We start from the raw sequence: 26885 nt of genomic DNA on the forward strand, positions 1-26885 counted from the left end.
GGAGGTATAAGGCAGAACCAAGGAGGTATAGGGCAGTACCAAGGAGGTATATGGCAGTACCAAAGAGATATAGGGCAGTACCAAGGAGTTATAGGGCTGTACCAAAGAGATTTAGGGCTGTACCAAGGAGGTATAGGGCTGTACCAAGGAGTTATAGGGCTGTTCCAATGAGTTATAGGGCAGTACCAGGGAGGTATAGGGCAGTACCAAGGAGGTGTAGAACAGTACCAAGGAGGTATAGGGCAGTGCCAATGGGGTATAGGGCTGTACCAATGAGGTATAGGGCAGTAACAATGAGTTATAAGGTTGTACCAAGGCGGTATAAGGCAGAAACAAGGAGGTTTAGGGCAGTACCAAGGAGGTATAGGGCTGTACCAAGGAGGTATAGAGCAGTACCAAGGAGTTATAGGGCTGTACCAAAGAGGTTTAGGGCTGTAACAAGGAGTTATAGGGCTGTACCAAGGAGGTTTATGGCTGTACCAAGGAGGTATAGGGCTGTACCAAGGAGGTATAGGGCAGTACCAAGGAGGTATAGGGCAGTACCAAGGAGTTATAGGGCTGTACCAAAGAGGTTTAGGGCTGTACCAAGGAGATATAGGGCTGTACCAAGGAGGTATAGGGCAGTACCAAGGAGTTATAGGGCTGTTCCAAGGAGTTATAGGGCAGTACCAAGGAGCTATAGGGCAGTACCAAGGAGGTATAGGGTTGTACCAAGGAGGTATTGGGCAGTACCAAGGAGGTATAGGGCCGTACCAAGGAGGTATAGGGTTGTACCAAAGAGGTTTAGGGCTGTACCAAGGAGTTATAGGGCTGTTCCAAGGAGTTATAGGGCAGTACCAGGGAGGTATAGGGCAGTACCAATGAGTTATAGGGCTGTACCAAAGAGGTTTAGGGCTGTACCAAGGAGATATAGGGCTGTTCCAAGGAGTTATAGGGCAGTACCAGGGAGGTATAGGGCAGTACCAAGGAGTTATAGGGTTGTACCAAAGAGGTTTAGGGCTGTACCAAGGAGTTATAGGGCTGTTCCAAGGAGTTATAGGGCAGTACCACGTAGGTATAGGGCAGTACCAAGGAGTTATAGGGCTGTACCAAAGAGGTTTAGGGCTGTACCAAGGAGTTATAGGGCTGTACCAAGGAGGTATAGGGCAGTACCAAGGAGTTATAGGGCTGTTCCAAGGAGTTATAGGGCAGTACCAAGGAGCTATAGGGCAGTACCAAGGAGGTATAGGGTTGTACCAAGGAGGTATTGGGCAGTACCAAGGAGGTATAGGGCCGTACCAAGGAGGTATAGGGTTGTACCAAAGAGGTTTAGGGATGTACCAAGGAGTTATAGGGCTGTACCAAGGAGGTTTAGGGCTGTACCAAGGAGTTATAGGGCTGTTCCAATGAGTTATAGGGCAGTACCAGGGAGGTATAGGGCAGTACCAAGGAGTTATAGGGCTGTACCAAAGAGGTTTAGGGCTGTACCAAGGAGTTATAGGGCTGTTCCAAGGAGTTATAGGGCAGTACCATGGAGGTATAGGGCAGTACCAAGGAGTTATAGGGTTGTACTAAAGAGGTTTAGGGCTGTACCAAGGAGTTATTGGGCTGTTCCAAGGAGTTATAGGGCAGTACCACGGAGGTATAGGGCTGTACCAAAGAGGTTTAGGGCTGTACCAAGGAGTTATAGGGCTGTACCAAGGAGGTATAGTGCAGTACCAAGGAGTTATAGGGCTGTACCAAGGAGGTATAGAGCAGTACCAAGGAGTTATAGGGCTGTACCAAAGAGGTTTAGGGCTGTGCCAAGGAGTTATAGGGCTGTACCAAGGAGGTTTAGGGCTGTACCAAGGAGGTATAGGGCAGTACCAAGGAGTTATAGGGCTGTACCAAAGAGGTTTAGGGCTGTACCAAGGAGTTATAGGGCTGTACCAAGGAGGTATAGGGCAGTACCAAGGAGTTATAGGGCTGTTCCAAGGAGTTATAGGGCAGTACCAAGGAGGTATAGGGCAGTACCAAGGAGGTATAGGGTTGTACCAAGGAGGTATTGGGCAGTACCAAGGAGGTATAGGGCAGTACGAAGGAGGTATAGGGTTGTACCAAAGAGGTTTAGAGCTGTACCAAGGAGTTATAGGGCTGTTCCAAGGAGTTATAGGGCAGTACAAGGGAGGTATAGGGCAGTACCAAGGAGTTATAGGGCTGTACCAAAGAGGTTTAGGGCTGTACCAAGGAGTTATAAGGCTGTTCCAAGGAGTTATAGGGCAGTACCAGGGAGGTATAGGGCAGTACCAAGGAGTTATAGGGTTGTACCAAAGAGGCTTAGGGCTGTACCAAGGAGTTATAGGGCTGTTCCAAGGAGTTATAGGGCAGTACCACGGAGGTATAGGGCAGTACCAAGGAGTTATAGGGCTGTACCAAAGAGGTTTAGGGCTGTACCAAGGAGTTATAGGGCTGTACCAAGGAGGTATAGGGCAGTACCAAGGAGTTATAGGGCTGTTCCAAGGAGTTATAGGGCAGTACCAGGGAGGTATAGGGCAGTGCCAAGGAGGTATAGGGTGGTACCAAGGAGGTATTGTGCAGTACCAAGGAGGTATAGGGCAGTACCAAGGAGGTGTAGAGCAGTACCAAGCAGGTATTGGAACAGCCAATAGAATGTGAGCTCAATCCTATTGGCTGATTGGATCAGCCAAGATTGCATCAGCCAATAGGATTTTTTCAACCTTAATTCCGATTAGCTGATAGAATTCTACCAGCCAATCGGAATCTAAGGGACGCCATCTTGGATGACGTCACTTAAAGGAACCTTCATTAGTCGGGTAGTCAGATGTCTTGAAGATGGACCCGCTCCGGATGGATGAATATAGAAGATGCCATCTGGATGAAGACTTCTGCCCGTCTGGAGGACCACTTCTCCCGTCTTGAATGAAGACTTCTCCCGGCTTCATTGAGGACTTCTTGCCGCTTCGTTGAGGACTTCTCCCGTCTTCGTTGAGGATGGATGTCGGCTCTTCAAAACTGTAAGTGGATCTTCAGGGGTTAGTATTAGGTTTTTTAAGAGTTTATTGGGTGGGTTTTATTTTTAGGTTAGGGCTTTGGGCTGCAATAGAGACTTTTCAGGGCAATAGAGAGCTTAGGTTTTTTTTTAGTTAGGATTTTATTTGCTGGGTTGGTTGTGTGGGTGGTGGGTTGTTTGTAATTTTTTTTTTACAGGTAAAAGAGCTGATTTCTTTGGGGCAATGCCCTGCAAAAGGCCCTTTTAAGGGCGATTGGTAGTTTAGTTTAGGCAAGAGTTTTTTTTTATTTTGGGGGGGGGCTTTTTTTATTTTGATAGGGCTATTAGATCAGGTGTAATTAGTTTAAATATCTTATAATTTGTTTTTTATTTTGTGTAATTTAGTGTTTGTTTTTTTTGTAATTTTTAATTGTATTTAATTTAGTTAATTGTATTTAATATAGGTAATTTATTTAATGTAGTGTAAGGTTAGGTGTTAGTGTAAAACAGGTTAGGTTTTATTTTACAGGTAAATTTGTATTTATTTTAGCTAGATAGTTAGTAAATAGTTAATAACTATTTACTAACTATTCTATCTAATTAAAATAAAAACAAACTTGCCTGTAAAATAAAAATAATCCCTAAGCTAGATACAATGTAACTATTAGTTATATTGTAGCTAGCTAAGGGTTTATTTTACAGGTAAGTATTTAGTTTTAAATAGGAATTATTTAGTTATTTTTAGTAGATTTTATTTAGATTTATTTTAATTATATTTAAGTTAGAGGTGTTAGGGATAGGGTTAGACTTAGGTTTAGGGGTTAATAAATATAGTATAGTGGCGGCGACATTGGGGGCGGCAGATTAGGTGTTAATACATGTAGGTAGGTGGCCGCAATGTTAGGGACAGCAGATTAGGGGTTAATAATATTTAACTAGTGTTTGCGAGGCGGGAGTGCGGCGGTTTAGGGGTTAATATGTTTATTATAGTGGCGGCGATGTCCGGAGCGGGAAAATTAGGGGTTAATAAGTATAATATAGGTGTCAGCGATGTCGGGGAGGAAGATTAGGGGTTAATAAGTGTAAGATTAGGGGTGTTTAGACTTGGGGTTCATGTTAGGGTGTTAGGTGTAAATATAAAATGTTTTTCCCCATAGGAATCAATGGGGCTGCGTTTCTGAGCTTTACGCTGCTTTTTTGCAGGTGTTAGGCTTTTTCTCAGCTGGCTCTCCCCATTGATGTCTATGGGGAAATTGTGCACGAGCACGTACAACCAGCTCACCGCTGACTTAAGCAGCGCTGGTATTGGAGTGCAGTATGGAGCTCAATTTTGCTCTACGCTCACTTCTTGTTTTTTAACGCTGGGTTTACATAAACCTGTAATACCAGCGCTGTAGGTAAGTGAGCGGTGACAATACCGTGCAAGTTAGCAACGCACCCCTCTTACCACAAAACTCGTAATCTGGCCGTTAATGAATATCATTTATAGCTTTGAAATGTTTTGGTAAAATTGTATCTGATGTTTTATTGTAACTATTAGTATTATAACTGACAGTGCTCAGTACTCAAAATACTGAATTATATTATAAAATAAGATAGTTAATAAAGATGTATAAACGTAAAATATAAGATTTATACACATTCATTGAGCAAGGCCAGAGGGTGACCAGACCATTACAGTGCCAAGAAGGCATAGTGCAGTACAAAGGAGGTATAGTGCAGTACCAATGAGGTATAGTGCAGTACCAAGGAGGTATTGGGCACTATCAAGGCGTTATAGGGCAGTACCAAGGAGTTATAGGGCTGTACCAAGGAGGTATAGGGCAGTACCAATGAGGTATAGGGCAGTACCAAGGAGGTAAAGGGCAGTACCAAGGAGGTATAGGGCAGTACCAAGGAGTTATAGGACTGTACCAAGGAGGTATAGGGCAGTACCAATGAGGTATAGGGCAGTACCAAGGAGGTAAAGGGCAGCACCAAGGAGGTTTGGGGCAGTACCAAGGAGGTATAGGGCAGTACCAAGGAGGTATAAGGCAGAACCAAGGAAGTATAGGGCAGTACCAAGGAGGTACATGGCAGTACCAAAGAGATATAGGGCAGTACCAAGGAGTTATAGGGCTGTACCAAAGAGATTTAGGGCTGTACCAAGGAGGTATAGGGCTGTACCAAGGAGTTATAGGGCTGTTCCAATGAGTTATAGGGCAGTACCAGGGAGGTATAGAGCGTTACCAAGGAGGTGTAGAACAGTACCAAGGAGGTATAGGGCAGTGCCAAGGAGCTATAGGGCTGTACCAATGAGGTATAGGGCAGTAACAATAAGTTATAGGGTTGTACCAAGGCGGTATAAGGCAGAACCAAGGAGGTTTAGGGCAGTACCAAGGAGGTATAGAGCAGTACCAAGGAGTTATAGGGCTGTACCAAAGAGGTTTAGGGCTGTACCAAGGAGTTATAGGGCTGTACCAAGGAGGTTTAGGGCTGTACCAAGGAGGTATAGGGCTGTACCAAGGAGGTATAGGGCAGTACCAAGGAGTTATAGGGCTGTACCAAAGAGGTTTAGGGCTGTACCAAGGAGTTATAGGGCTGTACCAAGGAGGTATAGGGCAGTACCAAGGAGTTATAGGGCTGTTCCAAGGAGTTATAGGGCTGTACCAAGGAGGTATAGGGCAGTACCAAGGAGGTATAGGGTTGTACCAAGGAGGTATTGGGCAGTACCAAGGAGGTATAGGGCAGTACCAAGGAGGTATAGGGTTGTACCAAAGAGGTTTAGGACTGTACCAAGGAGTTATAGGGCTGTTCCAAGGAGTTATAGGGCAGTACCAGGGAGGTATAGGGCAGTACCAATGAGTTATAGGGCTGTACCAAAGAGGTTTAGGGCTGTACCAAGGAGTTATAGGGCTGTTCCAAGGAGGTTTAGGGCTGTACCAAGGAGTTATAGGGCTGTTCCAAGGAGTTATAGGGCAGTACCAGGGAGGTATAGGGCAGTACCAAGGAGTTATAGGGTTGTACCAAAGAGGTTTAGGGCTGTACCAAGGAGTTATAGGGCTGTTCCGAGGAGTTATAGGGCAGTACCACGTAGGTATAGGGCAGTACCAAGGAGTTATAGGGCTGTACCAAAGAGGTTTAGGGCTGTACCAAGGAGTTATAGGGCTGTACCAAGGAGGTATAGGGCAGTACCAAGGAGTTATAGGGCTGTACCAAGGAGGTATAGAGCAGTACCAAGGAGTTATAGGGCTGTACCAAAGAGGTTTAGGGCTGTACCAAGGAGTTATAGGGCTGTACCAAGGAGGTTTAGGGCTGTACCAAGGAGTTATAGGGCTGTTCCAAGGAGTTATAGGGCAGTACCAGGGAGGTATAGGGCAGTACCAAGGAGTTATAGGGCTGTACCAAAGAGGTTTAGGGCTGTACCAAGGAGTTATAGGGCTGTTCCAAGGAGTTATAGGGCAGTACCATGGAGGTATAGGGCAGTACCAAGGAGTTATAGGGTTGTACCAAAGAGGTTTAGGGCTGTACCAAGGCGTTATAAGGCTGTACCAAGGAGGTATAGGGCAGTACCAAGGAGTTATAGAGCTGTGCCAAGGAGGTATAGAGCAGTACCAAGAAGTTATAGGGCTGTACCAAAGAGGTTTAGGGCTCTACCAAGGAGTTTTAGGGCTGTACCAAGGAGGTTAAGGGCTGTACCAAGGAGGTATAGGGCAGTACCAAGGAGTTATAGGGCTGTACCAAAGAGGTTTAGGGCTGTACCAAGGAGTTATAGGGCTGTACCAAGGAGGTATAGGGCAGTACCATGGAGTTATAGGGCTGTTCCAAGGAGTTATAGGGCAGTACCAAGGAGGTATAGGGCAGTACCAAGGAGGTATAGGGTTGTACCAAGGAGGTATTGAGCAGTACCAAGGAGGTATAGGGCAGTACCAAGGAGGTATAGGGTTGTACCAAAGAGGTTTAGGGCTGTACCAAGGAGTTATAGGGCTGTTCCAAGGAGTTATAGGGCAGTACAAGGGAGGTATAGGGCAGTACCAAGGAGTTATAGGGCTGTACCAAACAGGTTTAGGGCTGTACCAAGGAGTTATAGGGCTGTTCCAAGGAGTTATAGGGCAGTACCAAGGAGTTATAGGGTTGTACCAAAGAGGCTTAGGGCTGTACCAAGGAGTTATAGGGCTGTTCCAAGGAGTTATAGGGCAGTACCACGGAGGTATAGGTCAGTACCAAGGAGTTATAGGGCTGTACCAAAGAGGTTTAGGGCTGTACCAAGGAGTTATAGGGTGAGGTATAGGGCAGTACCAAGGAGTTATAGGGCTGTTCCAAGGAGTTATAGGGCAGTACCAGGGAGGTATAGGGCAGTGCCAAGGAGGTATAGGGTTGTACCAAGGAGGTATTGGGCAGTACCAAGGAGGTATAGGGCAGTACCAAGGGGGTGTAGAGCAGTACCAAGCAGGTATAGGGCAGTACCAAGGAGGTATAGGGCTGTACCAATGAGGTATAGGGCAGTAACAAGGAGGTATAGGGCAGTACCAAGGAGGTATAAGGCAGAACCAAGGAGGTATAGGGCAGTACCAAGGAGTTATAGGGCTGTACCAAAGAGGTTTAGGGCTGTATCAATGAGGTATTGGGCTGTACCAAGGAGGTATAGGGCAGTACCAAGGAGTTATAGGGCTGTACCAAAGAGGTTTAGGGCTGTACCAAGGAGTTATAGGGCTGTACCAAGGAGGTATAGGGCAGTACCAAGGAGTTATAGGGCTGTTCCAAGGAGTTATAGGGCTGTACCAAGGAGGTATAGGGCAGTACCAAGGAGGTATAGGGTTGTACCAAGGAGGTATTGGGCAGTACCAAGGAGGTATAGGGCAGTACCAAGGAGGTATAGGGTTGTACCAAAGAGGTTTAGGACTGTACCAAGGAGTTATAGGGCTGTTCCAAGGAGTTATAGGGCAGTACCAGGGAGGTATAGGGCAGTACCAATGAGTTATAGGGCTGTACCAAAGAGGTTTAGGGCTGTACCAAGGAGTTATAGGGCTGTTCCAAGGAGGTTTAGGGCTGTACCAAGGAGTTATAGGGCTGTTCCAAGGAGTTATAGGGCAGTACCAGGGAGGTATAGGGCAGTACCAAGGAGTTATAGGGTTGTACCAAAGAGGTTTAGGGCTGTACCAAGGAGTTATAGGGCTGTTCCAAGGAGTTATAGGGCAGTACCACGTAGGTATAGGGCAGTACCAAGGAGTTATAGGGCTGTACCAAAGAGGTTTAGGGCTGTACCAAGGAGTTATAGGGCTGTACCAAGGAGGTATAGGGCAGTACCAAGGAGTTATAGGGCTGTACCAAGGAGGTATAGAGCAGTACCAAGGAGTTATAGGGCTGTACCAAAGAGGTTTAGGGCTGTACCAAGGAGTTATAGGGCTGTACCAAGGAGGTTTAGGGCTGTACCAAGGAGTTATAGGGCTGTTCCAATGAGTTATAGGGCAGTACCAGGGAGGTATAGGGCAGTACCAAGGAGTTATAGGGCTGTACCAAAGAGGTTTAGGGCTGTACCAAGGAGTTATAGGGCTGTTCCAAGGAGTTATAGGGCAGTACCATGGAGGTATAGGGCAGTACCAAGGAGTTATAGGGTTGTACCAAAGAGGTTTAGGGCTGTACCAAGGCGTTATAAGGCTGTACCAAGGAGGTATAGGGCAGTACCAAGGAGTTATAGAGCTGTGCCAAGGAGGTATAGAGCAGTACCAAGAAGTTATAGGGCTGTACCAAAGAGGTTTAGGGCTCTACCAAGGAGTTTTAGGGCTGTACCAAGGAGGTTTAGGGCTGTACCAAGGAGGTATAGGGCAGTACCAAGGAGTTATAGGGCTGTACCAAAGAGGTTTAGGGCTGTACCAAGGAGTTATAGGGCTGTACCAAGGAGGTATAGGGCAGTACCATGGAGTTATAGGGCTGTTCCAAGGAGTTATAGGGCAGTACCAAGGAGGTATAGGGCAGTACCAAGGAGGTATAGGGTTGTACCAAGGAGGTATTGAGCAGTACCAAGGAGGTATAGGGCAGTACCAAGGAGGTATAGGGTTGTACCAAAGAGGTTTAGGGCTGTACCAAGGAGTTATAGGGCTGTTCCAAGGAGTTATAGGGCAGTACAAGGGAGGTATAGGGCAGTACCAAGGAGTTATAGGGCTGTACCAAACAGGTTTAGGGCTGTACCAAGGAGTTATAGGGCTGTTCCAAGGAGTTATAGGGCAGTACCAAGGAGTTATAGGGTTGTACCAAAGAGGCTTAGGGCTGTACCAAGGAGTTATAGGGCTGTTCCAAGGAGTTATAGGGCAGTACCACGGAGGTATAGGTCAGTACCAAGGAGTTATAGGGCTGTACCAAAGAGGTTTAGGGCTGTACCAAGGAGTTATAGGGTGAGGTATAGGGCAGTACCAAGGAGTTATAGGGCTGTTCCAAGGAGTTATAGGGCAGTACCAGGGAGGTATAGGGCAGTGCCAAGGAGGTATAGGGTTGTACCAAGGAGGTATTGGGCAGTACCAAGGAGGTATAGGGCAGTACCAAGGGGGTGTAGAGCAGTACCAAGCAGGTATAGGGCAGTACCAAGGAGGTATAGGGCTGTACCAATGAGGTATAGGGCAGTAACAAGGAGGTATAGGGCAGTACCAAGGAGGTATAAGGCAGAACCAAGGAGGTATAGGGCAGTACCAAGGAGTTATAGGGCTGTACCAAAGAGGTTTAGGGCTGTATCAATGAGGTATTGGGCTGTACCAAGGAGGTATAGGGCAGTACCAAGGAGTTATAGGGCTGTACCAAAGAGGTTTAGGGCTGTACCAATGAGTTATAGGGCTGTTCCAAGGCGTTATAGGGCAGTACCAGGGAGGTATAGGGCAGTACCAAGGAGTTATAGGGCTGTTCCAAGGAGTTATAGGGCAGTACCAGGGAGGTATAGGGCAGTACCAAGGAGGTATAGTGCAGTACCAAGGAGGTATAGTGCAGTACCAAGGAGGTATAGGGCTGTACCAAGGAGTTATTGGGCAGTATCAAGGAGGTATAGGACAGTACCGTGGAGGTATAGGGTTGTGTCAAGGAGGTATTGGGCAGTACCAAGGAGGTATAGGGCAGTACCAATGAGGTATAGGGCAGTACAAGGAGCTATAGTGCAGTACCAAGGAGGTATAGGGTTGTACCAAGGAGGTATTGGGCAGTACCAAGGAGGTATAGGGCTGTACCAAGGAGTTATTGGGCAGTACCAAGGAGGTATAGGGCAGTACCACGGAGGTATAGGGCAGTACCAAGGAGGTATAGGGTTGTACCAAGAAGGTATAGGGCTGCACCAAGAAGGTATAGGGCAGTACCAAGGAGGTATAGGGTTGTACCAAGGAGGTATAAGGCAGAACCAAGGAGGTATAGGGCAGTACCAAGGAGTTATAGGGCTGTACCAAAGAGGTTTAGGGCTGTATCAATGAGGTATTGGGCTGTACCAAGGAGGTATAGGGCAGTACCAAGGAGTTATAGGGCTGTACCAAAGAGGTTTAGGGCTGTACCAATGAGTTATAGGGCTGTTCCAAGGCGTTATAGGGCAGTACCAGGGAGGTATAGGGCAGTACCAAGGAGTTATAGGGCTGTTCCAAGGAGTTATAGGGCAGTACCAGGGAGGTATAGGGCAGTACCAAGGAGCTGTAGAGCAGTACCAAGGAGGTATAGTGCAGTACCAAGGAGGTATAGGGCTGTACCAAGGAGTTATTGGGCAGTATCAAGGAGGTATAGGACAGTACCGAGGAGGTATAGGGTTGTGTCAAGGAGGTATTGGGCAGTACCAAGGAGGTATAGGGCAGTACCAATGAGGTATAGGGCAGTACAAGGAGCTATAGTGCAGTACCAAGGAGGTATAGGGTTGTACCAAGGAGGTATTGGGCAGTACCAAGGAGGTATAGGGCTGTACCAAGGAGTTATTGGGCAGTACCAAGGAGGTATAGGGCAGTACCACGGAGGTATAGGGCAGTACCAAGGAGGTATAGGGTTGTACCAAGAAGGTATAGGGCTGCACCAAGAAGGTATAGGGCAGTACCAAGGAGGTATAGGGTTGTACCAAGGAGGTATAGTGCAGTACCAAGGAGTTATAGGGCAGTACCAAGGAGTTATTGGGCAGTACCAAGGAGGTATAGGGCAGTACCAAGGAGGTATAGGGTTGTACCAAGAAGGTATAGGGCTGTACCAAGGAGGTATAGGGCAGTACCAATGAGGTATAGGGTTGTACCAATGAGGTATAGGGCAGTATCAAGGAGGTATAGGGTTGTAACAAGGAGGTATATGGCTGTGCTAAAGAGGTATAGGGCAGTACCAGGGAGGTATAGGGCAGTACCAAGGAGTTATAGGGCTGTTCCAAGAAGTTATAGGGAGGTACCAGGGAGGTATAGGGCAGTACCAAGGAAGTGTAGAGCAGTACCAAGGAGGTATAGGGCAGTAGCAAGGAGGTATAGGGCTGTACCAAGGAGTTATTGGGCAGTACCAAGGAGGTATAGGGCAGTACCAAGGAGGTATAGGGTTGTACCAAGGAGGTATTGGGCAGTACCAAGGAGGTATAGGGCAGTACCAATGAGGTATAGGGCAGTACCAAGGAGGTATAGGGTTGTACCAAAGAGGTTTAGGGCTGTACCAAGGAGTTATAGGGCTGTTCCAAAGAGTTATAGGGCAGTACCAGGGAGGTATAGGGCAGTACCAATGAGTTATAGGGCTGTACCAAAGAGGTTTAGGGCTGTATCAAGGAGTTATAGGGCTGTTCCAAGGAGGTTTAGGGCTGTACCAAGGAGTTATAGGGCTGTTCCAAGGAGTTATAGGGCAGTACCAGGGAGGTATAGGGCAGTACCAAGGAGTTATAGGGTTGTACCAAAGAGGTTTAGGGCTGTACCAAGGAGTTATAGGGCTGTTCCAAGGAGTTATAGGGCAGTACCACGTAGGTATAGGGCAGTACCAAAGAGGTTTAGGGCTGTACCAAGGAGTTATAGGGCTGTACCAAGGAGGTATAGGGCAGTACCAAGGAGTTATAGGGCTGTACCAAGGAGGTATAGAGCAGTACCAAGGAGTTATAGGGCTGTACCAAAGAGGTTTAGGGCTGTACCAAGGAGTTATAGGGCTGTACCAAGGAGGTTTAGGGCTGTACCAAGGAGTTATAGGGCTGTTGCAATGAGTTATAGGGCAGTACCAGGGAGGTATAGGGCAGTACCAAGGAGTTATAGGGCTGTACCAAAGAGGTTTAGGGCTGTACCAAGGAGTTATAGGGCTGTTGCAATGAGTTATAGGGCAGTACCAGGGAGGTATAGGTCAGTACCAAGGAGTTATAGGGCTGTACCAAGGAGGTATAGAGCAGTACCAAGGAGTTATAGGGCTGTACCAAAGAGGTTTAGGGCTGTACCAAGGAGTTTTAGGGCTGTACCAAGGAGGTTTAGGGCTGTACCAAGGAGGTATAGGGCAGTACCAAGGAGTTATAGGGCTGTACCAAAGAGGTTTAGGGCTGTACCAATGAGTTATAGGGCTGTGCCAAGGAGGTATAGGGCAGTACCATGGAGTTATAGGGCTGTTCCAAGGAGTTATAGGGCAGTACCAAGGAGGTATAGGGCAGTACCAAGGAGGTATAGGGTTGTACCAAGGAGGTATTGGGCAGTACCAAGGAGGTATTGGGCAGTACCAAGGAGGTATAGGGCAGTACCAAGGAGGTATAGGGTTGTAACAAAGAGGTTTAGGGCTGTACCAAGGAGTTATAGGGCTGTTCCAAGGAGTTATAGGGAAGTACAAGGGAGGTATAGGGCAGTACCAAGGAGTTATAGGGCTGTACCAAACAGGTTTAGGGCTGTACCAAGGAGTTATAGGGCTGTTCCAAGGAGTTATAGGGCAGTACCAGGGAGGTATAGGGCAGTACCAAGGAGTTATAGGGTTGTACCAAAGAGGCTTAGGGCTGTACCAAGGAGTTATAGGGCTGTTCCAAGGAGTTATAGGGCAGTACCACGGAGGTATAGGGCAGTACCAAGGAGTTATAGGGCTGTACCAAAGAGGTTTAGGGCTGTACCAAGGAGTTATAGGGCTGTACCAAGGAGGTATAGGGCAGTACCAAGGAGTTATAGGGCTGCACCAAGAAGGTATAGGGCAGTACCAAGGAGGTATAGGGTTGTACCAAGGAGGTATAGTGCAGTACCAAGGAGTTATAGGGCAGTACCAAGGAGTTATTGGGCAGTACCAAGGAGGTATAGGGCAGTACCAAGGAGGTATAGGGTTGTACCAAGAAGGTATAGGGCTGTACCAAGGAGGTATAGGGCAGTACCAATGAGGTATAGGGTTGTACCAATGAGGTATAGGGCAGTATCAAGGAGGTATAGGGTTGTAACAAGGAGGTATATGGCTGTGCTAAAGAGGTATAGGGCAGTACCAGGGAGGTATAGGGCAGTACCAAGGAGTTATAGGGCTGTTCCAAGAAGTTATAGGGAGGTACCAGGGAGGTATAGGGCAGTACCAAGGAAGTGTAGAGCAGTACCAAGGAGGTATAGGGCAGTAGCAAGGAGGTATAGGGCTGTACCAAGGAGTTATTGGGCAGTACCAAGGAGGTATAGGGCAGTACCAAGGAGGTATAGGGTTGTACCAAGGAGGTATTGGGCAGTACCAAGGAGGTATAGGGCAGTACCAATGAGGTATAGGGCAGTACCAAGGAGGTATAGGGTTGTACCAAAGAGGTTTAGGGCTGTACCAAGGAGTTATAGGGCTGTTCCAAAGAGTTATAGGGCAGTACCAGGGAGGTATAGGGCAGTACCAATGAGTTATAGGGCTGTACCAAAGAGGTTTAGGGCTGTATCAAGGAGTTATAGGGCTGTTCCAAGGAGGTTTAGGGCTGTACCAAGGAGTTATAGGGCTGTTCCAAGGAGTTATAGGGCAGTACCAGGGAGGTATAGGGCAGTACCAAGGAGTTATAGGGTTGTACCAAAGAGGTTTAGGGCTGTACCAAGGAGTTATAGGGCTGTTCCAAGGAGTTATAGGGCAGTACCACGTAGGTATAGGGCAGTACCAAAGAGGTTTAGGGCTGTACCAAGGAGTTATAGGGCTGTACCAAGGAGGTATAGGGCAGTACCAAGGAGTTATAGGGCTGTACCAAGGAGGTATAGAGTAGTACCAAGGAGTTATAGGGCTGTACCAAAGAGGTTTAGGGCTGTACCAAGGAGTTATAGGGCTGTACCAAGGAGGTTTAGGGCTGTACCAAGGAGTTATAGGGCTGTTGCAATGAGTTATAGGGCAGTACCAGGGAGGTATAGGGCAGTACCAAGGAGTTATAGGGCTGTACCAAAGAGGTTTAGGGCTGTACCAAGGAGTTATAGGGCTGTTGCAATGAGTTATAGGGCAGTACCAGGGAGGTATAGGTCAGTACCAAGGAGTTATAGGGCTGTACCAAGGAGGTATAGAGCAGTACCAAGGAGTTATAGGGCTGTACCAAAGAGGTTTAGGGCTGTACCAAGGAGTTTTAGGGCTGTACCAAGGAGGTTTAGGGCTGTACCAAGGAGGTATAGGGCAGTACCAAGGAGTTATAGGGCTGTACCAAAGAGGTTTAGGGCTGTACCAATGAGTTATAGGGCTGTGCCAAGGAGGTATAGGGCAGTACCATGGAGTTATAGGGCTGTTCCAAGGAGTTATAGGGCAGTACCAAGGAGGTATAGGGCAGTACCAAGGAGGTATAGGGTTGTACCAAGGAGGTATTGGGCAGTACCAAGGAGGTATTGGGCAGTACCAAGGAGGTATAGGGCAGTACCAAGGAGGTATAGGGTTGTAACAAAGAGGTTTAGGGCTGTACCAAGGAGTTATAGGGCTGTTCCAAGGAGTTATAGGGAAGTACAAGGGAGGTATAGGGCAGTACCAAGGAGTTATAGGGCTGTACCAAACAGGTTTAGGGCTGTACCAAGGAGTTATAGGGCTGTTCCAAGGAGTTATAGGGCAGTACCAGGGAGGTATAGGGCAGTACCAAGGAGTTATAGGGTTGTACCAAAGAGGCTTAGGGCTGTACCAAGGAGTTATAGGGCTGTTCCAAGGAGTTATAGGGCAGTACCACGGAGGTATAGGGCAGTACCAAGGAGTTATAGGGCTGTACCAAAGAGGTTTAGGGCTGTACCAAGGAGTTATAGGGCTGTACCAAGGAGGTATAGGGCAGTACCAAGGAGTTATAGGGCTGTTCCAAGGAGTTATAGGGCAGTACCAGGGAGGTATAGGGCAGTGCCAAGGAGGTATAGGGTTGTACCAAGGAGGTATTGGGCAGTACCAAGGAGGTATAGGGCAGTACCAAGGAGGTGTAGAGCAGTACCAAGCAGGTATAGGGCAGTACCAAGGAGGTATAGGGCTGTACCAATGAGGTATAGGGCAGTAACAAGGAGGTATAGGGCAGTACCAAGGAGGTATATGGCAGAACCAAGGAGGTATAGGGCAGTACCAAGGAGTTATAGGGCTGTACCAAAGAGGTTTAGGGCTGTATCAATGAGGTATTGGGCTGTACCAAGGAGGTATAGGGCAGTACCAAGGAGTTATAGGGCTGTACCAAAGAGGTTTAGGGCTGTACCAATGAGTTATAGGGCTGTTCCAAGGCGTTATAGGGCAGTACCAGGGAGGTATAGGGCAGTACCAAGGAGTTATAGGGCTGTTCCAAGGAGTTATAGGGCAGTACCAGGGAGGTATAGGGCAGTACCAAGGAGCTGTAGAGCAGTACCAAGGAGGTATAGTGCAGTACCAAGGAGGTATAGGGCTGTACCAAGGAGTTATTGGGCAGTATCAAGGAGGTATAGGACAGTACCGAGGAGGTATAGGGTTCTGTCAAGGAGGTATTGGGCAGTACCAAGGAGGTATAGGGCAGTACCAATGAGGTATAGGGCAGTACAAGGAGCTATAGTGCAGTACCAAGGAGGTATAGGGTTGTACCAAGGAGGTATTGGGCAGTACCAAGGAGGTATAGGGCTGTACCAAGGAGTTATTGAGCAGTACCAAGGAGGTATAGGGCAGTACCAAGGAGGTATAGGGCAGTACCAAGGAGGTATAGGGTTGTACCAAGAAGGTATAGGGCTGTACCAAGGAGGTATAGGGCAGTACCAAGGAGGTATAGGGTTGTACCAAGGAGGTATAGTGCAGTACAAAGGAGTTATTGGGCAGTACCAAGGAGTTATTGGGCAGTACCAAGGAGGTATAGGGCAGTACCAAGGAGGTATAGGGTTGTACCAAGAAGGTATAGGGCTGTACCAAGGAGGTATAGGGTAGTATCAAGGAGGTATAGGGTTGTACCAATGAGGTATAGGGCAGTATCAAGGAGGTATAGGGTTGCACCAAGGAGGTATAGGGCTGTGCTAAAGAGGTATAGGGCAGTACCAGGGAGGTATAGGGCAGTACCAAGGAGTTATAGGGCTGTTCCAAGGAGTTATAGGGAGGTACCAGGGAGGTATAGGGCAGTACCAAGGAAGTGTAGAGCAGTACCAAGGAGGTATAGGGAAGTACCAAGGAGGTATAGGGCTGTACCAAGGAGTTATTGGGCAGTACCAAGGAGGTATAGGGCAGTACCAAGGAGGTATAGGGTTGTACCAAGGAGGTATTGGGCAGTACCAAGGAGGTATAGGGCAGTACCAATGAGGTATAGGGCAGTACAAGGAGGTATAGGGCAGTACCAAGGAGGTATAGGGTTGTACCAAGGAGTTATTGGGCAGTACCAAGGAGGTATAGGGTTGTACCAAGGAGTTATTGGGCAGTACCAAGGAGGTATAGGGTTGTACCAAGGAGTTATTGGGCAGTACCAAGGAGGTATAGGGCAGTACCAAGGAGGTATAGGGTTGTACCAAGAAGGTATAGGGCTGTACCAAGGAGATATAGGGCAGTACCAAGGAGGTATATGGTTGTACCAAGGAGCTATAAGGCAGTACCAAGGAGGTATAGGGCAGTAACAAGGAGGTATAGGGCTGTACCAACGAGGTATAGTGCAGTACCAAGGAGTTATAGGGCTGTACCAAGGAGGTATAGGGTTGTACCAAGGAGGTATAGGGCAGTACCAAGGAGGTATAGGGTTGTACCAAGGAGGTATAGGGCTGTACCAAGGAGGTATATGGCAGTACCAAGGAGGTATAGGGCTGTACCAAGGAGGTATAGGGCAGTACCAATAAAGTTTAGGGCAGTACCAAGGAGTTATGGGGATGTACCAAGGAGGTTTAGAGCAGTACCAAAGAGGTATAGGGCAGTACCAAGGAGGTATAGGGCAGTACCAAGGAGGCATAGGGCAGTACCAAGGAGGTATAGGGCAGTACCAAGGAGGTATAGGGCAGTACCAAGGAGGTATACGGTAGTACCAAGAGGTATAGGCCAATAACAAGGAGGTATAGGGCAGTACCAAGGAGGCGTAGGGCAGTACCAAGGAGTTATAGGGCAGTACCAAGGAGGTATAGGGCAGTCCAAGGAGGTATAGGGCAGTACTAAGGAGGTATAGGGCTGTACCAAGGAGATTTGGGGCAGTACTAAGGAGGTATAGGGCAGTACCAAGGAGTTATAGGGCTAGGGTTGCCACCTCAGCCATGTTTTCTTGGACACTTATAAGTTACACATGCTGCAGGGTGTGCAGGGAGGAACATTTATTGTGTTTCTGGACAGCACTATTCATGTTCCTCCCTGCACACCCTGCAGCATGTGTAACTTATAAGTGTTCTGTATTTTAAGGGACAAGTGGCAACCCTATATAGGGCTGTACCAAGGAGATATGGGGCAGTAACAAGGAGTTATAGGGCAGTACCAAGGAGGTATAGGGCAGTACTAATGAGGTATAGGGCAGTAACAAGAAGGTATAGGGCAGTACCAAGGAGGCGTAGGCCAGTACCAAGGAGTTATAGGGCAGTACCAATGAGGTATAGGGCAGTACTAAAGAGGCATAGGGCAGTACCAAGGAGGTATAGGGCAGTACCAAGGAGGTATAGGGCAGTACCAAGGCGTTATAGGGCAGTACCAAGAAGGTATAAGGCAGTACCAAGGAGGTATAGGGCAGTACCAATGAGATATAGGGCAGTAAAAAGGAGGTATAGGGCAGTACCAAGGAGGCATAGGGCAGTACCAAGGAGTTATAGGGCTGTACCAATGAGGTATAGGGCAGTACCAAAGAGGTATAGGGCAGTACTAAGGAGGTATAGGGCAGTACCAAGGAGTTATAGGGCTGCACCAAGGAGGTATAGGGCAGTACCAAGGAGGTATAGTGCAGTACCAAGGAGTTATAGGGCAGTACAAGGAGGTATAGGGTTGTACCAATGAGGTATAGGGCAGTAACAAAGAGGTATAGGGCAGTACCAAGGAGGCGTAGGGCAGTAACAAGGAGGTATAGGGCAGTACAAAGGAGTTATAGGGCTGTACCAAGGAGGTTTAGAGCAGTACCAAAGAGGTATAGGGCAGTACCAAGGAGGTATAGGGCAGTACCAAGGAGGCATAGGGCAGTACCAAGGAGGTATAGGGCAGTACCAAGGAGGTATACGGCAGTACTAAGAGGTATAGGCCAATAACAAGGAGGTATAGGGCAGTACCAAGGAGGCGTATGGCAGTACCAAGGAGTTATAGGGCAGTACCAAGGAGGTATAGGGCAGTCCAAGGAGGTATAGGGCAGTACTAAGGAGGTATAGGGCTGTACCAAGGAGATTTGGGGCAGTACTAAGGAGGTATAGGGCAGTACCAAGGAGTTATAGGGCTAGGGTTGCCACCTCAGCCATGTTTTCTTGGACACTTATAAGTTACACATGCTGCAGGGTGTGCAGGGAGGAACATTTATTGTGTTTCTGGACAGCACTATTCATGTTCCTCCCTGCACACCCTGCAGCATGTGTAACTTATAAGTGTTCTGTATTTTAAGGGACAAGTGGCAACCCTATATAGGGCTGTACCAAGGAGATATGGGGCAGTAACAAGGAGTTATAGGGCAGTACCAAGGAGGTATAGGGCAGTACTAATGAGGTATAGGGCAGTAACAAGGAGGTATAGGGCAGTACCAAGGAGGCGTAGGGCAGTACCAAGGAGTTATAGGGCAGTACCAATGAGGTATAGGGCAGTACTAAAGAGGCATAGGGCAGTACCAAGGAGGTATAGGGCAGTACCAAGGAGGTATAGGGCAGTACCAAGGCGTTATAGGGCAGTACCAAGAAGGTATAAGGCAGTACCAAGGAGGTATAGGGCAGTACCAAAGAGGTATAGGGCAGTACTAAGGAGGTATAGGGCAGTACCAAGGAGTTATAGGGCTGCACCAAGGAGGTATAGGGCAGTACCAAGGAGGTATAGTGCAGTACCAAGGAGTTATAGGGCAGTATAAGGAGGTATAGGGTTGTACCAATGAGGTATAGGGCTGTTTCTGGACAGCACTATTCATGTTCCTCCCTGCACACCCTGCAGCATGTGTAACTTATAAGTGTTCTGTATTTTAAGGGACAAGTGGCAACCCTATATAGGGCTGTACCAAGGAGATATGGGGCAGTAACAAGGAGTTATAGGGCAGTACCAAGGAGGTATAGGGCAGTACTAATGAGGTATAGGGCAGTAACAAGGAGGTATAGGGCAGTACCAAGGAGGCGTAGGGCAGTACCAAGGAGTTATAGGGCAGTACCAAGGCGTTATAGGGCAGTACCAAGAAGGTATAAGGCAGTACCAATGAGATATAGGGCAGTAAAAAGGAGGTATAGGGCAGTACCAAGGAGGCATAGGGCAGTACCAAGGAGTTATAGGGCTGTACCAATGAGGTATAGGGCAGTACCAAAGAGGTATAGGGCAGTACTAAGGAGGTATAGGGCAGTACCAAGGAGTTATAGGGCTGCACCAAGGAGGTATAGGGCAGTACCAAGGAGGTATAGTGCAGTACCAAGGAGTTATAGGGCAGTATAAGGAGGTATAGGGTTGTACCAATGAGGTATAGGGCAGTAACAAAGAGGTATAGGGCAGTACCAAGGAGGCGTAGGGCAGTAAGAAGGAGGTATAGGATTGTACCAAGAAGGTATAAGGCAGTACCAAGGAGGTATAGGGCAGTACCAAGGAGGTATAGGGCAGTACCAAAGAGGTATAGGGCAGTGCCAATGAGGTAGAGGGCAATAACAAGAAGGTATAGGGCAGTACCAAGGAGTTATAGGGCTGTGCCAAGGAGGTATAGGGCAGTAACAAGGAGGTATAGGGCAGTACAAAGGAGTTATAGGGCTGTACCAAGGAGGTAAAGGGCAGTACCAAGGAGGTATAGGGCTGTACCAAGAAGGTATAAGGCAGTATCAAGGAGTTATAGGGCTGTACCAAGGAGTTATAGGGCAGTACCAAGGAGTCATAGGACAGTACCAAGGAGGTATAGTAGGGCAGTACAAGGAGATATAGGGCAGTACCAATGAGGTATAGGGCAGTACCAATGAGGTATCTCTATACCAAATTGGTACTGGGCAGTATAGGGCAGTATAAAGGAGTTATAGGGCAGTACCAAGGAGTTATAGGGCAGTACCAGGGAGTTATAGGGCAGTACTAGGGAGGTATAGGGCAGTACCAGGGAGGTATAGGGCAGTACCAAGGAGTTATAGGGCAGTACCAATGAGTTATAGGGCAGTACCATGGAGTTATAGGGCAGTACCAGGGAGGTATAGGGCAGTACCAAGAAGGTATAGGGTAGTACCAAGGAGTTATAGGGCAGTACCAGGGAGTTATAGGGCAGTACCAGGGAGGTATAGGGCAGTACCAAGAAGTTATAGGGCAGTACCAAGGAGTTATAGGGCAGTACCAGGGAGTTATAGGGCAGTACCAGGGAGGTATAGGGCAGTACCAAGGAGTTATAGGGCAGTACCAAGGAGTTATAGGACAGTACCAAGGAGGTATAGTAGGGCAGTACAAGGAGATATAGGGCAGTACCAATGAGGTATAGGGCAGTACCAATGAGGTATCTCTATACCAAATTGGTACTGGGCAGTATAGGGCAGTATAAAGGAGTTATAGGGCAGTACCAAGGAGTTATAGGGCAGTACCAGGGAGTTATAGGGCAGTACTAGGGAGGTATAGGGCAGTACCAGGGAGGTATAGGGCAGTACCAAGGAGTTATAGGGCAGTACCAATGAGTTATAGGGCAGTACCATGGAGTTATAGGGCAGTACCAGGGAGGTATAGGGCAGTACCAAGAAGGTATAGGGTAGTACCAAGGAGTTATAGGGCAGTACCAGGGAGTTATAGGGCAGTACCAGGGAGGTATAGGGCAGTACCAAGAAGTTATAGGGCAGTACCAAGGAGTTATAGGGCAGTACCAGGGAGTTATAGGGCAGTACCAGGGAGGTATAGGGCAGTACCAAGGAGTTATAGGGCAGTACCAAGGAGTTATAGGGCAGTACCAGGGAGGTATAGGGTAGTATCAGGGAGGTATAAGACAATACCAAGGAGGCGTAGGGCAGTACCAAGGAAGCATAGGGCAGTACCACGGAGGCGTAGGGCAGTACCCGGATATGATCAGAGCAGAAGACATATAAATATGTTGGATGCCAGTGAAGCGGGATAAGGGTATCCTTACTTGCCACAAGCCATATGATGTTGCTCCACCATACCTTCACCAAGCACAAGGATACAGTACGTGTGAGCAAAGTGCCGGAGTGCCAGCTCCGTTCTGGTGGTAAGTTCTGCCATCTCCCTTTGTACAAGGGCACTGGGGGCTCTGTAAATAAAAGAGGATAATTAGTCATTTGCACAAAACTATAAACAAGTTCCAGTTAGGAGCAGTTTATTCCTGACTCTTTCTGCTGAATTGTGCAGGGTCATCTGGGTAAAAAGCTGCCAAAGTCACAGTGCTAGAAAGGGACAACCATTGTGTCATTTCTGATTCTCATTATCTGGCAAGACAGGAACGTTGCAACAGTGAACTTAAATGGATAATAAATATATTTGTTTAATGAGCAACAGATTTTGTTCTGACAATTTTCAAAATGCCTTTCCATTTTCCTGTCCCCTGTATCATGTGACTGTCAACAGCCAATCACAGACTCCTATATGTATACACTGTGAACTATTGCACATGCTCAGTAGAAGCTGGTTCTTCAGAAAGTGTGTTTTATTTTCCATTCTCTATTTGAATCATGAAAATTTGATTTTACTTTGGTGTCCATTTGTTAATTGTATTGCAAGTAAGTGATCCCCAGTGGAGGTTTCTCCATGTATCTTGTGTTGTGAGAAATAAATACAAGGCAAATGTGAGCTATATACTGGGGTGGGGTATGTAAGAGATTCCCTGTGCCTAGGGCAGCACACAGATAGATACACCACTAATATGAGGGTTTAGCTGCTGATGGTGACACAAGACCCAGCACACAATGAGTTACTTACAGCACCAGAGATTTTGGTTTCTTTTCAAGAGCGTATTTCTCCAGGTAAAATGACATGTAGCAGAGCAGAGCCAAGAGAAAGTCGTCCAGCTGCTGGCCCCTGAAAGCAAGAAATAAATCAGCTGTAGCAGCTTTGTATTCCCTGTCCTCAGTCAGAAAAACAATCTGTTATGGTCATGATTATGATAAAACATACAATTTTATATTCATTTACTTCTATCGTCACAATTGCCTTGTTCTATTTGTGTCCTTTGTTGAAGGAGCGGCAACGCACTACAGGGAGCTAGCAGACCACAGGTGAGCCAATGACATATATGTGCAGCCATTAATGAGCAACTAGCTCCCAGTAGTCCATTGCTGCCCCTGAGCCTATCAAGAGAACAAAGCAAATTAGATAACAGAAGTCATTTGGAAAGTTGTTTAAAATTGTATGTTCTATCTGAATCCTGAAAGACGAAATTGAGGTTTCACATCCCTTTAACTTATGACAGGAGTGACAAATCTTCTAAAACAAAAGTCCTCTTGCAGACAGTAACATAATAGCTCAGGAGAATACAACTCTGTATGCTACGTTGTGCCAGTGTGCCAGCTTGCCAGTGTGCCAGCGTGCCCCTGTACCAAAGTGCCACTGTACCAGCCTGCCAGTATACCAGCATGACAGTGTGCTAGTATGCCAGTGTGCCAGCCTGCCAGTGTGCCAGCCTGCCAGTGTGCCAGCGTGTCAGTGTGCTAGTATGCCAGTGTGCCAGCATGCCAGCCTGCCAGTATACCAGCATGACAGTGTGCTAGTATGCCAGTGTGCCAGCCTGCCAGTGTGCCAGCCTGCCAGTATGCCAGCATGACAGTGTGCTAGTATGCCAGTGTGCCAGCATGCCAGCATGCCAGTGTGCCAGCATGTCAGTGTGCCAGCGTGCCTCTGTACCAATGTGCCACTGTGCCAGCCTGCCAGTATGCCAGCGTGAAAGTGTGCCAGTGTTTGTCAGCCCTGCCCTATGCTGTTCACAGATAACAAAGGATACAAGAGAATGAAGTAAATGTAACCCTTCACGCCGTTAGGATGTTCTATGCTGTCCTACCAGCACTGGGCTTTATCCCCGAAGTACGACATTGAAAAGCCTACCTTAAATGGCGTCCTGCAGCCTCCCCCTTTGAGGCAAGCAAGAATCGGACTGGGGGGCGTGCCTAGCAGCGTAAAAAGTCCTCCATGATCTGATCCTGGTTTGATTGCATTAACGATCCAGTGATTTAATTTTTACAGCAAGTGTTTACATCTGAGCTTTGTTCCGATCTCTCAGCACTTGCACCCTGGCATGAAGGGGTTAATAATAGAATTAAACTGAAACTAAATGCTCTGACCCATGGCCATTTAGTTCTGACTTACTTTGTTACCTATACTCATTCTACTGTTTAAATGGATAATGAAGTTGTTTATGAAATGTTGTCTTTCCTGGGCAATGGTGCTTTCTCCTTAAACTATAATAATCAGGAGCCTTCTTGTTCCTGTAGACAGTAGACTAAGAGGCCCATTTATCAATCTCCGGATGGAGCTTGAGGGCCCGTGTTTCTGGCGAGACCGCTGCTCCATAACCCTGTCCGCCTGCTCTGATGAGGGGGACAGGAATTTCCACAATTCAACCCGATCGAGTATGATCGGGTTTATTTACACCCCCTGCTGGTGGTTGATTGGCCGCGAGTCTGCAGGGGGCGGCGTTGCACCAGCAGCTCTTGTGAGCTACTGGTGCAATGCTGAATACGGAGAGCGTATTGCTCTCCACATTCAGCGATGTCTGTCGGACCTGATGTCAGGGTGCCAGGAATCAGAATGAGAAGTGCAAAAATAATCACACCTTTATTCATAGCAAAAAATAATAAAAAGGTCAGACGAGCCGAGTCAGGAGCCAAAGCGAATAGTCAGACGAGCCGGAATCATGAACAAGGAAAACAGCAGAGTCAGGAAAAAGCCAGGGATCAGGAACCAGGAAGGATGTCAGACAGCCAGGTAATACACAGGAACTCTCACAAACAGGTCTGAGACAACGCAAAGGCAAAGCATACTGAACAGAGGCCCTTTAAATAACAAGTGATGACATCACAATTCTGAGACTGCATCCTGTCTCACATGGATGATGCACACCAGTCTGGCCATAAAAGGAAGTGTAGGAAATGAGCAGCATCCCCCACAATGCACTATAGTCAGGAAGAGAGGTGAGTAAAATGGCTGCCAGCAGCACATGGCAAACAACAGGGAAAAAACCCTGACAGTACCCTCCCCTCAACGACCCCTCCCCCGCAGGAGGACAAAAGGCTTATTGGGGAAACGGGCATGGAAGGCACGGAGGAGGGCGGGAGCATGAACATCAGAGAAGGGAACCCTAGAACGCTCCTCCGGACCGTAGCCCCTCTAGTGAACCAAATACTGTACACGCTCCCTGGACATACGAGAGTCAATAATGCTGCTGACCTCATACTCCTCATGGTTGTCAACAAAGATAGGATGGGGACGAGGCAACACAGTGATAAACCGATTACAAACCAATGGTTTCAAGAGGGAGACATGAAAAACATTGGAAATGCGCATAGCAGGAGGAAGATCAAGAGCGTAGGCCACAGGATTAACCCGTCGGAGTATTCGAAAAGAACCAACATAACGGGGAGCCAATTTGTTGGAAGGCACACGAAGGTTCAAGTTGTGGGAGGACAGTCAAACTCTCTCACCAACCTGGTAGGAAGGTGCGGGCAGACGCCTACGATCAGCCGGGAACTGCAGCATAGAACGATGAAGGCAATCCTGAATCTGCACCCACGTGGAACGGAGTTGCCGGAGATGCTCCTCCAAAGCCGGAATACTCTGAGACATGAATGAATCGGGCAACAAGGATGGTTGAAACCCATAATTCGACATGAACGGAGATAACTTGGAGGAAGCATTAATAGCACTATTACGAGCAAACTCTGCCCAAGGTAACAGTTCAGATCAATTATTGTGGTGATCTGAGACATAGCAATGGAGGAACTGTTCCAGAGCTTGATTAGACCGTTCCGCAGCCCCATTGGATTGAGGGTGATATGCCGAGGAGAAGGAAAGCTGGATCCCCAAAATCTGGAGACAAACTGGCTTCCCTGGTCCGACACTATCTCCTTGGGTAACCCATGTAAACGGAAGACCTCCCGGGCAAAAATCGAAGCAAGCTCCTGAGCGGTAGGCAGCTTCATCAAGGGAATGCAATGTGACATTTTAGAAAAACGGTCAACCACCATAAGGATAACAGTATTGCCATTGGAAACAGGGAGCCTGACAATGAAGTCCATGGAAAGATGTGTCCAAGGACGCTCACCATTAGCAATAGGTTGTAGAAGACCCACAGGAAGACATCGAGGAGTCTTATTCTGTGCACAAACTGAGCAGGAGGCAACATACGCAGCAATATCAGAACGAAGACCTGGCCACCAGAATTGTGGAGTGACAGACCAAATGATTTGGTTCTTGCCTGGGTGACCTGCGGCTTTAGGATAGTGGTAAGTGTGCAAAAGTTTAGTTTGAAGATTCTCAGGAACAAAACACTTACCACAAGGTTTCTCAGGAGGTGCATTGGTTTGTGCAGCCAGGATCTCCTCCCCCAAGGGAGAAGTCAAATTGGTACGTATGGTAGCCAAAATATGGTCAGGAGGTATAACAGGAGTAGGTACAGAATCCTCCTTGGACAGAGGTGAAAATTGTCGAGAGAGGGCATCAGCCCTTACATTCTTACTACCAGGCAGGTAGGAGACCACATAATTAAACCGAGACAAACATAGCGCCCATCTGGCCTGTCGGGGTGACAAACGTTTTGCTTCAGATAGATAAGTTAAATTCTTGTGGTCAGTAAGAATGAGCATTGACACGCTAGTACCCTCGAGAAGATGCCTCCATTCCTTGAGTGCCAAAATTATGGCCAGTAATTCCCTGTCGCCAATTTCATAATTGCACTCTGCTGGAGACAATTTCTTAGAGAAGAAACCACACGGATGAAAGGAACCGTCAGGCATAGGACGTTGAGACAAGAGGGCACCTACTCCAGTCTCAGACGCATCGACCTCAAGAATGAAAGGCAGGACAGGGTTATGATGAGCCAGAACTGGAGCCAGAACTGGAGGGTTATGATGAGCCAGAACCAGGCAGGTAGGAGACCACATAATTAAACCGAGACAAACATAGCGCCCATCTGGCCTGTCGGGGTGACAAACGTTTTGCTTCAGATAGATAAGTTAAATTCTTGTGGTCAGTAAGAATGAGCATTGACACGCTAGTACCCTCGAGAAGATGCCTCCATTCCTTGAGTGCCAAAATTATGGCCAGTAATTCCCTGTCGCCAATTTCATAATTGCACTCTGCTGGAGACAATTTCTTAGAGAAGAAACCACACGGATGAAAGGAACCGTCAGGCATAGGACGTTGAGACAAGAGGGCACCTACTCCAGTCTCAGACGCATCGACCTCAAGAATGAAAGGCAGGACAGGGTTATGATGAGCCAGAACTGGAGCGGCAGCAAAGACAGTTTTAAGACTATCAAATGCCTTAATGGCAGTAGGTGACCAATGGAGTGGATCATTCCCTTTATGGGTCATGTCTGTG

The 26885-nt window shown here is 47.6% G+C and overlaps 1 protein-coding gene across 1 annotated transcript in view; it reads right to left on the reverse strand.

The window, feature by feature from the left end:
• Positions 1 to 26885, reverse strand: part of PPP1R36 (protein phosphatase 1 regulatory subunit 36) — a 124702-nt gene that overhangs the window by 73869 nt on the left and 23948 nt on the right. Inside the window, exons 6-7 of the mRNA XM_053689057.1 lie at positions 22274 to 22372; positions 21468 to 21608 (exon numbers count right to left, since the gene is read on the reverse strand). Of these exons, the coding sequence (XP_053545032.1) occupies positions 21468 to 21608; positions 22274 to 22372 (240 nt within the window). The remainder of the gene's footprint in view (positions 1 to 21467; positions 21609 to 22273; positions 22373 to 26885) is intronic.

This window comes from Bombina bombina, chromosome 1, assembly GCF_027579735.1.
Source record: "Bombina bombina isolate aBomBom1 chromosome 1, aBomBom1.pri, whole genome shotgun sequence".
Lineage (NCBI taxonomy): Eukaryota > Metazoa > Chordata > Amphibia > Anura > Bombinatoridae > Bombina > Bombina bombina.